The 12,495-nt window shown below is 41.3% G+C and overlaps 2 protein-coding genes across 2 annotated transcripts in view; one reads left to right on the top strand and one right to left on the bottom strand.

The window, feature by feature from the left end:
- Positions 1 to 2,201: 2,201 nt before the first annotated feature.
- Positions 2,202 to 5,046, bottom strand: cyp19a1a (cytochrome P450, family 19, subfamily A, polypeptide 1a). Its single transcript, XM_008289451.1, has 9 exons — positions 4,851 to 5,046; positions 4,616 to 4,766; positions 4,377 to 4,531; positions 4,123 to 4,287; positions 3,862 to 3,976; positions 3,660 to 3,771; positions 3,360 to 3,522; positions 2,905 to 3,146; positions 2,202 to 2,453 (listed from the first exon to the last, which is right to left on the bottom strand). The coding sequence occupies exons 1-9, from the start codon at positions 5,044 to 5,046 to the stop codon at positions 2,202 to 2,204; spliced, it is 1,551 nt and encodes a 516-aa protein (XP_008287673.1).
- Positions 5,047 to 10,116: 5,070 nt separating this feature from the next.
- Positions 10,117 to 12,495, top strand: part of gldn (gliomedin) — a 5,291-nt gene continuing 2,912 nt past the window's right edge. Inside the window, exons 1-4 of the mRNA XM_008289457.1 lie at positions 10,117 to 10,883; positions 11,856 to 11,907; positions 11,993 to 12,010; positions 12,138 to 12,236. Coding sequence (XP_008287679.1) covers positions 10,347 to 10,883; positions 11,856 to 11,907; positions 11,993 to 12,010; positions 12,138 to 12,236 — 706 coding nt within the window. The 5' untranslated portion in view covers positions 10,117 to 10,346. The remainder of the gene's footprint in view (positions 10,884 to 11,855; positions 11,908 to 11,992; positions 12,011 to 12,137; positions 12,237 to 12,495) is intronic.

Below are 12,495 nucleotides of genomic sequence, written 5' to 3' on the forward strand. Positions count from 1 at the left end.
ATAGATAGATAGATAGATAGATAGATAGATAGATAGATAGATAGATAGATAGATAGATAGATAGATAGATAGATAGATAGATAGATAGATAGATAATGATGATGATTGACAGTGACACTATTTGGCCCTTATGTGAGAGAGTGATAATTAAAACATCTTTTCACCCTGAAGCTACTATAAACTGCAGTAAGTGCTATCACATTAGTCAGGTGTTGTTGACACTTAAATGAATACAGATCAGCTATTAATTTACAGCTTGAGCTTCATCTCTGGGGCTCCGTCTTGGCCTCATCCATGGCTTTAGTCATTCTGTACAGTAATTTGGTTTAACTTTGAGCAGAATATACACACAAACAAACTGCTGCCTTAAGGGTGTTTGAATTTTGTCAGAAAAAAACAAACCCCCAGCTTGACAGATGAGCAGCAGGTTGCGAATGACAGGAACAACATCTTCATTTGATATTCAGCTTGATATTTGTCAGTATTTCGCTGTTGGCATAAATTTTTAATGACTTCATTTTCTCTTTGCTCTTGTTAATGGCACTGAGCTCAGCGGAGGTGAAGGAGAGTATCACGAATAGGAATGCTTTCCTGGTAAATTTACTAGATACTTCTTACAAAAGTGCAGGCAGAGTGACTGCAGTGTATGCAAGATGATTTCCAGCCTGACAGAGGACAGGAAAGAGGACCGGGGTTGATGAGAAAGTAATGATTCATTTGCTATTTCCCAGGACACCTGCGAGGAACAGCCTGTGATACACACAAATGCAAGCAACAAGACACGCACACAGACAACACATTTTATAAGGGAAAAAAAAAAGCAATCTCAATCCAGACACAAACAGACACTCACACACACACACACACTTGTTGCTAAGGGGGTGAAATGGTTTGTTGCAGATACTGATTAGCCGACCAAGCACTTGTGTGTGTTTTCTTTTCCTGAAAGACGCCCCTCATCTCACTGTAATCAGCACCGAGCAAGTCCCAGGTGGTTGTGTGTCAGTAAAATTGAGACCGAGACTTGTATTTTAGGCGTTTCGCCGTCTTGCATCACTGATAGACAGCCGATGACTGACAACCCGGACGGATCTGCAGTGCACAGCTGAAACTCTTATCTACATGTGAAGCCTGTTTGATCTTTTTCTTTCTCAAAGGCTCCATCTCTGGTTCTCCTTTCTTTTCAAACGCACAGTCAACATGTCATTGTTCAGCACAGTCCTATGAGTGATGCTGCTGTTTATAAAGTCAAAACAATACAAATTGAAGCATCTGTGTGTGAAATATATTGAAATGTTTGCCCAGAGGCAGAGCGGCTGAACATAATGGACAGATTGGTTTCTTTATTCAGGCTGTGGCTCGAGATAAAGATCATACCATCGTTTTCAGTATTGCAGTGCCCTCTTCTGACCGATATTTGCAAACACAAAAACAGAAGAGGGGTTGGTTTTTTTGGTTTTTTGTGCTCTCAATCTGCATGCATCATATATAATTATTACTCCTTTATCTGTGTTAAAGTTTACTCAGATCATAATAGATGGCAGCACAATTAGTTTTTTTGTTTTATTTGTTCTCTGTGCGATGCTGTTGTGCGGATTTTATTCAAATATTCTAAGCCTATATTAATTTAAAGTCATGGATTTGTGTAATTTTCCTTTGTCTTTATTTAATTGTAATCGCCAATAATTCTGTTACTTTATATCTCTGTTAAACATTTTCACCCACATTTGTTGCTGTTAAATGTATTTGCCAAACACATTGAGCTAGTTTAACTTACTCTTAATATACACATATTTGAAAATGTTTTTAAAAATGACAATAATAATAATAATAATAATAATAATAATAATAATATAATAAACTGTTTAGAAAATAATACATTCAAATTGGTGAGTTTGTTGGTCTAGAAAATCCAATCTAAACATTAATTAATTAAAAAGAACACTTCATTGAAAAATATTCAAAATTCTTCCTAAATTAATATATGTAGACACACACACACACACACACACACGCACACACACACAAAAAACGCTACCGATAATAAGACACAATTTTTGGCACAATAATTTATATTTATTTCTGTATGTCTAAACTTGCATATAAAACTTAGCTTTGTACAGTTGTGAGACAGTCTAAATGAAGTACTAGAGATCATGTGTATATATATATATATGTTCTATTTAGAAGTGTAGGTGCAGTTAAAGGTCATTGTCTCGCCAGCTTCCTCTCTGTCTGGGTAAGAAGCTCATGATGAGATGCTGATGCGCTGCAGGCTGCTGGGAGAGGTTGTTGGTCTGTGGGAGGCAGTCCAGGGTCAAACCTTTATGGGGGCAAACAGAGTACTGGGAGAGCAACTGCACCAAGATGGATTTCATCATCACCATGGCGATGTGTTTGCCAACGCAGGAGCGAGGGCCTGAACCGAACGGCTGGAAGTAACGCCGAGGGGCCTGGAAGGGAAAAAGTATAATTTCAAATAAAGTGTTTTTGTCTATAATGTTAATACTCATCACTTTAACAAATAAAAAATAATCTTGACACTCCAAACTCATCTAATCCACCTTGCTTGGACTGTTTGGGAGGTTGAATCAGATTTGATTGACAGTAATAAATTTTACATCCTGATTGGTACACTGAAGTATTTGACACCATCTTTTTCAACCTTCTACACACCAATGAGAAAAGCAAGGATAGAAACAGAAAAATTAAAATACCCCAAATTATTTTAACTTTGGCGGAAAACTGTGTGTTCACATAGGTCTCCGTCACTCATAGTAAGAAACTGACTTAGAAAATGGGCTTTCAGGATCTTAAGTGTTTATTCTATCAATATAAGCCACTCTGTCTTATACATTTGAGTGTTGCAGGTGGAATTATGCAAGTAAAAGACAAACTACTCACATTTTTTTCAAAGTTTCCCAGATTAAATTCATTGGCTTTCAAGAAAAACTCGGTCCGGTGCATGTGGCCGGTGTTCAGGATGATGTTTGTGCCCTTCGGTACCCTGTAGCCGTCTATGATGTCATCAGACAGGGCTCGACGCATGGTGAAGTCCACCACCGGGTGGAACCGCAAGCTCTCGTTGATGAAGCTCTCCAGCACGTGCAGCTTCTGAAGGTCTCCGTTCTGCAACTGTCTCTCACCTACAGTGAGACAATTGCAATTAACAAAACATTAATGCCATATAGTGACTTGCCAGTGTGCAATTTTGCAACAAGTCCTGTGTTTATGAAATGCACTAAATGCACCTTTGGAGTGCTCACATCCGAAAACTGTTCATGACTGGTCTAAAATCGATCATTAGTGGCCATCATTTAACCTCTGCTTTGTTGGATCAGTGTGTTTTTTCATCTTACCTACAACAGTGTCTATCTCCTGCAGCAGCTGTAGCTCCACATCTGGATTCTGTTTGAGCAGCAGCAGCATAAAGAAGATGCTGACGGCCAGAGTATCTGGTGCTGCGATCACCATCTCCAGCACACACTGCGTCACGTTCTCAGCAGTCAGCTCGCCGTGGTTCTGAAAACACAACCAAACGTGAATTAGATGTCCTGCATTAAAAGAATACTGACACACGGGTTCAAGGATGTGCCGAAAAAGCACTAAAAGAGATTATCTTTGAAATGAATGAACTCTGATTCGATTCTTATACTAACTTGTGCAAATATGAGCTCTGCTGTGAAGTTGATGTTGTCCAGTTTATCTGCCTGCTCCATATCTCTCCTCTTCTGAGCTACAAGGCTTTTTATGGCATCTTGTAGCTCCTGGCTGTGAGATAATAGATACAGAACACTTGATTACAAAAAAATATGTATGAAGAAGCATGACATGAATGATAAAAGTAAGTGAGTGACTCACCCTGCTGCCTTGTGCCTCTGGTGGATCCAGCCTAACTTGAAGTAAATGTCCGGTTTGATCAGCACAGTCGACCAGGTGTCAAAATAGTGCAAAATCTTCTGCAACAGCTCTTTCTCTGGACACACAATTCAACAGTCAGATAAATTCACTGAATCTTCACTCAAACTCACACAGTTCCTATTTGTGCTTGATGCATTCTTTCAGATGAAATACATCCTCACTTACAACTTGTATAATAGCCATCTCTACATGTCTGTTTACCATTTATAGGGACATCCAGGAAGAGTCTGTTGGAAATGTCGACTACAGTGCAGCGCAGCAAACTCAGGACGTCTACATTACTCAGGCTGTCCAGGTTGTCCAGGTGAGCCTTAGTGGACAAGGCGCAAATCTCCACGGTCTGCTGCAGATTGGGACCTGTCAGGGCTGAAACAGAAAGGTTTTTGTGACTTATTGTCACTGAATTTGTTGACAACCACTCAGTTTGGACAGCTGATTGAAGGTACAAGTGCTACCTTTAGTGAAATAGGTGCGTATCTTTTTCCACAGAGCCACATTGTTGTTAAATATGATGCCTCTCTCGTTCATGCCGATGCAGCTGAGACCCAGCTTGCTCCCAAAACGTGAAGTATAATGTCCATTCTTCAGCACATGATGCACTGCTGAAGCCCTTGTAGTAAAAAAAAACGACACAGGAGATTATTATTTTGCACATTGCACGACTGACTTGTTTGCATTAACAGATGTAACCAACCTGCTGAGTATGAGTGTCTCCTCTCCATTGATCCAAACTCTAACGATGTCTCCATACTTCTTGTTGTAGTAGTTGCTGGCTGTGCCTATTCCGGTCCAGATGAATCTTATGTTTGACAGAAGTGGCCCCAAACCAAGACAAAATGAGGGACCTGTTGTGGGAAATGATGTCAAATACTGTAGTTCGGTTTGTACCAGTTTCAGTGTCAAATCTAAAATACGGTCACTGAACTTACCTGGGACGGTTTTCTTGTCGGTGTGACTCCAGGCGGCCACCAGCACACACACAAGCAGTATGAGGGTTCTGGTCGCCATGGAGATACCTGGTGATTGCGCTGCAGTTGCATTCGGGGACATAGAGACCAAGTCTGCCATGACGGCGTCCAAACCCAAAGGAGTCATCGTCCGTTCACAGCCAGAGATCAGATCCATAAGAGGTGAGATGTAAAACCACCTGCACACGTCCAAATGATGACGGCTGCCTCGGCTCTGTCTTTATAGGCGGGCTGAGCTGGTTACGAGCCAGGTCAGGGTAATACAAAAGCCACAACAGAGGAGGGAAATGGTAAACAACACACTTGTAACCTTGGAGGGTTGGATTGGTGCCTGTGCCCTTGGGAGTACAGGACTTGGTTCAGTGATGGTGTGAACTTGTATTTGGCATTTTGGTGATGAGAAATAGGCTGTAGCGCCTTCTTTGAACATCAAAATAAATAGGTTAAAAAATCCAACACAATAACAGCTTGGGCTGTGAGACTGTGGGAGCATCTTTGTTGTTATTGTCAATACTGCAGATTTATCTGTCTGGACAGATTTCATTGCATTTTTCACTCATGCTTAAGGTTTTCTTCTAATTTCTTCTACAAAAGCTAAGAAAACAAGGGAAAGCTGGGATTAAAGAGGGCATTTTTGTTTTGTTTTGTTTTTTTTCTTTTATATATTGCCTTTATACTGCAGATCTAATTACAGTTTAGGTAAAAGTTCCCATTGCTTTTAAATGATAACTTGAAAGGATCATTTGGAGTTCACAGTATTTGTGATCACACCCAGATTCCACCATCACGCCACCAGTAGATGGAGAAGCAGAGCTGTGAAGCATTAAACCAGATCCAGATCTTATTTTACTGAAACATTCACCTATAAAGTCGTGAAAAGAAAACAATATACCGAATACGGTGCCACTATAAGAGTTGTTTAAAAAGTCGCAGTCATTTAATCCTTTAACGTTATACATAACAGGAGCTTAAAATGCAGATGTCATATTTGTTTCCCAAAATGTCAAGTCGGGAAGAATTATGAAACACGTGAATGAATATATGCAATAGTACATGAGCCCCATCATCAGCTAGTGTCCTGCTAATCTCCATTCCCCGGCAAACGAGTGCAGCTCATGGGACTAATGGATGGACTTATGTAACAATTGTCCTTATCAGAAATGCAAAGTGGAGAAGCTCTTAGAAAACAGCTTTTAGACAGCTTTTTTTTTTTTTTTAAATTAATAAAACAACTGACTAGAATTACTGGCTGAATTATTGAATTTAACAGGAACCTTTTACAGATTTGGATTGGGCCTCTGCTCAGACTTAAGAATTTCGTATTTTCAAACTCTTGTCGATGGCACAGACACCACTACGTACACAGCTTTTCTGCAGTGTAGTACAGTGACAACATTAAAACTCAATCTAAGATATATGTGGAATTATGTAGCGAGGGAAAGTTAACAAAGCAACTGTTTCCCTCCATTTCCCTGTAAACCCTGGTAATTTTATTCATTTTGTTTTTTATTGCAATTTGTGACTCCATGCTGTCTCATTTTGCCTTTGTTCAATTGGCTCATTCTGCATAAAAGACTCTGTGAATTCACTTACCGCCCACACTTGAGTCCAAGAATGTGCGCAGTTCAAATGGCCGACTGTGTGCTGAGGCCCTGCCTCGATAGTGATGCCCTGCATGATGGCTCAGTCCTAGATTGTTCCACATGATTAAGCAGCGACAAGCCCGCTGTTTCTCCCGAAAACAGAGGTTAATGTAACCTTGTGTCTGGGCTCTGTGTTGTGGTCAAGCACATCTTTGTCTCCAGCCACATGTGTAGGAAGAATTCCAAAGTGAGCACACAAGACTGACAGAAAGCTGGGAAAAAAAGCAGTTAAATGTCAAAACATGTATGACGTTTGGACAAAATTTATTCTGTGTGATCTGCCATGAGTTGGTTAGCACTGTTCACATCCCGGTGGGGGCACCGGAATCTTTCTGTGTGGAGTTTGCATGTTCTCCCCGTGCAGCGTGGGTTCTCTCCAGGTTCTCCGGATTCCTCCCACACAGTCCAAAAACATGTTGAGGTTAATTGGTGATTCTAAATTGTCCCTAGGTGTGAATGTGGTTGTCTGTCTCTAAGTGTAGCCCTGTGATAGACTGGTGACCTGTCCATGTGTCCCCTGCCTTCGCCCTGAGTCAGCTGGGATAGACTCCAGCCCCCCTGCGACCCTAGTGAGAATTAAGTGGTGTATAGATAATGGATGGATGGATGGATGGATCTGCCATGACAACTTTGAGGAATTTATGTCAGAATTCCTCTTTAAGGGGGCATCGCAGAGTTGGAACGAGATTTGATAACAGCAAGAAGATGAACTTGCTGACCCACCAACTCTGACTAAACACTGGGAGATACGTGCCATAGAGAGGGATGCTTCACTGTTTGTTCCTCCACACTTACGTAACAAATTCGCTTACATAACATGCTTTAGTTGAAGGCCTGAGACATCCTCAATAGTTTAACTGAAACTCAAAAATTTCAAGATGTTCAATAAATGCTTTTTTTTATTTATTTATTTTTTTACATGCAAACATTTACTCTAACTGCCACATAATTTACTCTGAGTACAATATTTTATCCCTATACTCTCTGTTTTACTGATCTAGTGAATTACTTGAATTACTGAACTGTGACATTTGAGTAATAATACGTTTCAAACCTGTGAACAAAAGCAAAGGAGTAGGAGGATAAGGCTTGTTTGAAGACACATCTGATCATCTGGCTGTCCTTGGTCTGGAGCACCAACAAGGACATGGACCTCTCAACCCGGCGGTAAGAAGAGAGATAAGGTCGCTTTCCCAGCAGCTGCACCTCAGGAAGGAGGAAACACAACCAGAAGAGGTTAAGACAACAGGTGGGAAATGTCTTGTTGGCATGTCAACATACAGTAAAGTTAATTAATCATTTTATCTGATTTACACTGAACAAAAATATGAAGCCACCAATTTCCTGACTCTGAGAGAAAAGTTAAAAACCTTGTTTCTGTTGTTTTTGTAAGAAAATGATTTAATCTAGTCGACTGTGCACAAAAGGTTTTATGACGAATGACAAATTCTTGACGATTGAGTTCACTTACATCCTGGTTAGGTGTAACTTAACCAAGGACCGTTGTGTGATCAGGATGCTACATTCACCAGTCACTATGAAAGGCTGCTTTCAAATGCAGATTTAATCAAACGACACAATGCCACAGATAACAAGATAGCAAGTTGCTGGCAGGCCGGATGCTGGCTGAGACGATCACATCATCAACATCTCCACCATTTGTTGTCCAAGAAGTCAGACCTGCTCAAACTGTGAGGAATCGCTTGAGGGTAGCCGGTTTGTGATGTCGTTGTCCGCACCAAGGCCTCGATCTAATGGCAAAACAGTGTCATAATCAGCTCTCATGGACAACCAATCATGTTTGTTGCAGAAAAGCAAGATGGAGAAGAGTCTCTTTCACTGTCTGATCTCATTTTCAGCTGTGCAAAGCAGATGGCAGACATCATGTTTGGTGTTGTACAAGGGAAAGGTCAACGTTGTACAGAGAGTGGCCCGTGGAGGTGGAGGAGCGATGAATGGGGCAGGGATACTTCATGGACAAGGAATGTGTCTGCATTTCTTCATTCCCCACCATCCCTGTCTTCATGTTGCCACAACATGCACTGACCTTCTACAGCAGCTGAAAATGTTCAAGCGCTAAATGGACTGCAAAGGCTGCAAACATGTCACCAGTCTAACATCTGTGGGATGCTCTGGATGGATGTGTCCAACAATATGATTTTGTGCCCTTAAATGTCTGTCAACTCCACCCAGACCTTCATGAAGAGCAGGACAAAAGTCCATAATCAGCATCTACAGCCTCATCAGCTCTATTGTAAATGTTTATAAATGTCGGAAATGACCAAACTTTTGATCTGCCCACTATCATTTCCAGCATATTCCCCTTTATTAAAAAGAAAGCATAAAATTCAATAAAATATGACATGCTGCCTTTATATTTTTGTTTAGTATATCATATCAAGCTTTGCACAAATTACATTGTTCAATACAAAGTCATCTTTAAGATCCTTGTGGTTCACTTTTTGCCCGTTTAGTATTTTGAATGCATATAACAAATGACCGCCTCACTCTGCTTTTTGTCCTCAGTCTCAGCTGGTTGAGACAGTGAATGAGAGACAACAAAGGGACGGCCTTGACGTTCTTACAACTATACGTGCGCACACATTTGCTGGAGCAATTCAAGCTGTCCAACAACTGGCCATCAGTGACCTACAGCCTGAGGCAGAGTCCACAATCTGCAGACAGAATGAATCTAGTAATGTATCACGCCTGCTTTTTCTATCTACCTCTTCCTGTTGTTTGTGTTATAAGGCCATGCTGCTATGGCTGCAAGAGCATGTAGGTCAGTACCGCTCCATATCAACAGACTGGCTGATTAACTGATTTATTAAAGCAGTAATTTTATCTTCACATAAGTGAAAAAGGGGCAGTACCAACCACCTTTCACACTAAAGAAGCCTTCAAATGCTGAGAGCTGGATCTTCTTCTGCTGAACTCTTATTTTTTTTCCCCCCAGTTGAAATGTCACATTTCTTGCCCAAATCAAAGCAATGGAAATGGGTCATTGTTGCTGCTGGTGAATGGGACTATGAGAATGTGACAAGGACGAGAGCCGGGGGGATAAAATTCAGGGAGGATACAGGAGACAGGAAAGAGAGAGAGACGAGGCAACTCAGTGGAATGATATTGACGTTGATGCGTTTCGATGTGGTGTATTTTCTTTTGATTCCAGGTTAATTCTGCTGTTATAATAATACAAATAAAGATCCATTCACCTAAGGAACAGTGTAACTGACCATTCCCTTTGTTTAGTGTGAAACATGTTTTCATGTGTTATGTATGTAAGTTCTTTTGTGCGTACATCATTCATATGTGTGTGTGTGTGTGTGTGTGTGTGATGTCAGTCTGCCCACGGCGGTGCAGTAGAATGGGTTGTGATGAATATAAATCAGGTGACTGAACAGGCGGGGGTTTCTTCCCAGACAAGCCCAGAAGATTGTGTAATGCCCACTCCTACATTACTGGTTTTGCGTGCACACACATACATACACACACACACACACACACAAACACACACACACACACACACACGACCCCTTCTCCACTTGGCGATCAACACAACAACCACTGTATTTACTAGTCAGCCTTCAGATAGACCACCCGTGTGCAGCGCAGACACTGAAGCAGACTGGACTTTTATCTGAACCTTTCCAATATTCTGGACAGGACCTTAAATTTCAGCAAAAGGACTTCCTTCTTTTTGTTGGATTGGATCGATTTTGGTTGGTTTGACATCTCGGACTTTAAGGCCGTTAAACTTTCTCCATCCTGTTTGACTTTTGTCCTGCTGCGCTGGAATTTTAATCCCCTGTGAATGCTGAGGTTGGGAGACGACCCTCAAAAGAGAGGAGGTGAAGTGGTGACCATGTGGATCCCGACACCCAGCATGACCCTCACCCAGCGGCTGGTGCTGTACGGGACGTGTGCCGTGGCGCTGATGAACTCAGTGGGCATTCTGGTGCTCCTGGTCCAGCAGAATCAGCAGCACGTCCGGCTGGGGCAGACGGAGGCGAGGCTGACGGAGGTGGAGCAGAGCTCGGTGGTCGAGTTCATCCAGGAGGTGCCAAGAGGAGCGGCGGGGCTGAGGGCGAGCGTCGGTGGGGAACAGCCGCAGTACCAATACCAGTACTCCAGGAACAAGAGGAGCGAAGAGCTGGAGAAGGAGCTGCAGCAGGAGATGCAGGAGATTCACCTGGAGGACGGAAAGGAGTTCAGCGAGCAGGAGGTCAGCCAAGAGGTCGGAGAGGAAACGGAGAAGAAGATGAAGCACAAGCACCTACACAGCCAGAGATACCACAAGGCACACGTGCAAGACGACATGATGATGATGATGACTTACTCCATGGTGCCGGTGAGATGAGGGACTTGCTGGTAGACTGTTTATAGGAGAGTGCAGCCAATCACATTTATAAGCTCTATACACAATCTGCTGTATGCTGCATTATTTTATCATTGTTGATTGATGCTGCATCATCCTCTGGTTGAAATGTGCATCCTGGGGCCTGTTGACCATCAGGGCACATGAAGGTTCCAGTTTGTGGCATTGTTTGGTTGGACTGTTTGTATCACAGGCACAAAATAGACTAAATATAAAGACATTAAGGTGACACATAATTCAGATTTGTTGTGTTTTAGATGGCTTTAGCTTATATTCATTTTAAGGCCTTTGTTATTTTGAAGGTTGCATGTTCCAAAATAAATAATATAAATAGCACAGACTACTTCGTCATTACAAACTATTACATATGAAACACACAGAAAATGAAATGTAGTTTTTAAAAATGCACTTACTCCAGTACAGTTTTGACTTGTAAATCCACTTTGTGCTATTTTATACTTTTACTCTGCAACATTTCAGAAATATAATTATGCATGGTTATTTTACAGATTGAGATTTTACATACAAAGAATGACCAACTTAGGAAATATCAAAATCAATCACATCAAATCAAATCAAAGTTATTGTAATTTTGCTGTACATACATAGTAGCACAGGCAAGATGAGAGAGCATTTCTTCAGGATCCAATAACTTAAAGCAATTTAAATAAAGAAGTGTTTGCATATCTGGATCAGCAGATATGATGTATTGTTACACATAAGTTTTATGTTCAGCATTGGTAGTAATAATCCTGTAATATAATTTATATTAAAAACTCAACACATTTACGTTTGATACTGTTTGCTCATAATATGTCTGTATATATGCTTAAGTAACATTACTTATATTAGCATTTTTTCTAATTTAGATAAAGACTAAGATTTATTACATCATAGTATTTAATATTATTATAATATATTTTGATATTTTCTCTTTCTCTTCAGATCAAATTGTTGATCGACATCTGCAACAGCACCAAGGGAGTCTGCATAGCTGGTATATTTCACTTACATAATCTACCTAACCAGGTCCCAAAATATCACCATTTTTTCTTCTAACATCCTCAAACTTTCCTTTGCAGGACCACCAGGACCGCCGGGTAAGTGGACTCGTAAATCTGCTTCCAAATTTAAAATCAAGCCCTACTGTACGTCTCCTTTGTTGTTTAGTGACCCATACCCTTGTTGAATGTTGTTTTGTTGAGGATTTTTTTTGTGCTACTGTAGGTTTGCCTGGTGCAGATGGCATGCCTGGTCAGAATGGGACTGATGGCATCCCTGGACTGAATGGAGCGCCCGGGGCTGACGGGAAAAGAGGAAAAAAAGGTAAGAAAGAAGTGAGGATCTGCTCTGTTTTCACTCACCATCCATTTCTAGTAATGCCTCGGGCAGTGTTGGCCATTTCAGTGCAGAGCTGCTGGTACAATGCAACGATCAAAAGGGTTGAGTATAACCTGGAGGTCGAAACGCCAAAATACCAAGAAGCACAGTCACTTAAAATCATGCACACACACACACACACACACACACACACACACACACACACACACACACACACACACACACACACACACACACACACACA

Source organism: Stegastes partitus, unplaced genomic scaffold (genome assembly GCF_000690725.1).
Source record: "Stegastes partitus isolate 25-593 unplaced genomic scaffold, Stegastes_partitus-1.0.2 Scaffold615, whole genome shotgun sequence".
Classification (NCBI taxonomy): Eukaryota; Metazoa; Chordata; class Actinopteri; family Pomacentridae; genus Stegastes; species Stegastes partitus.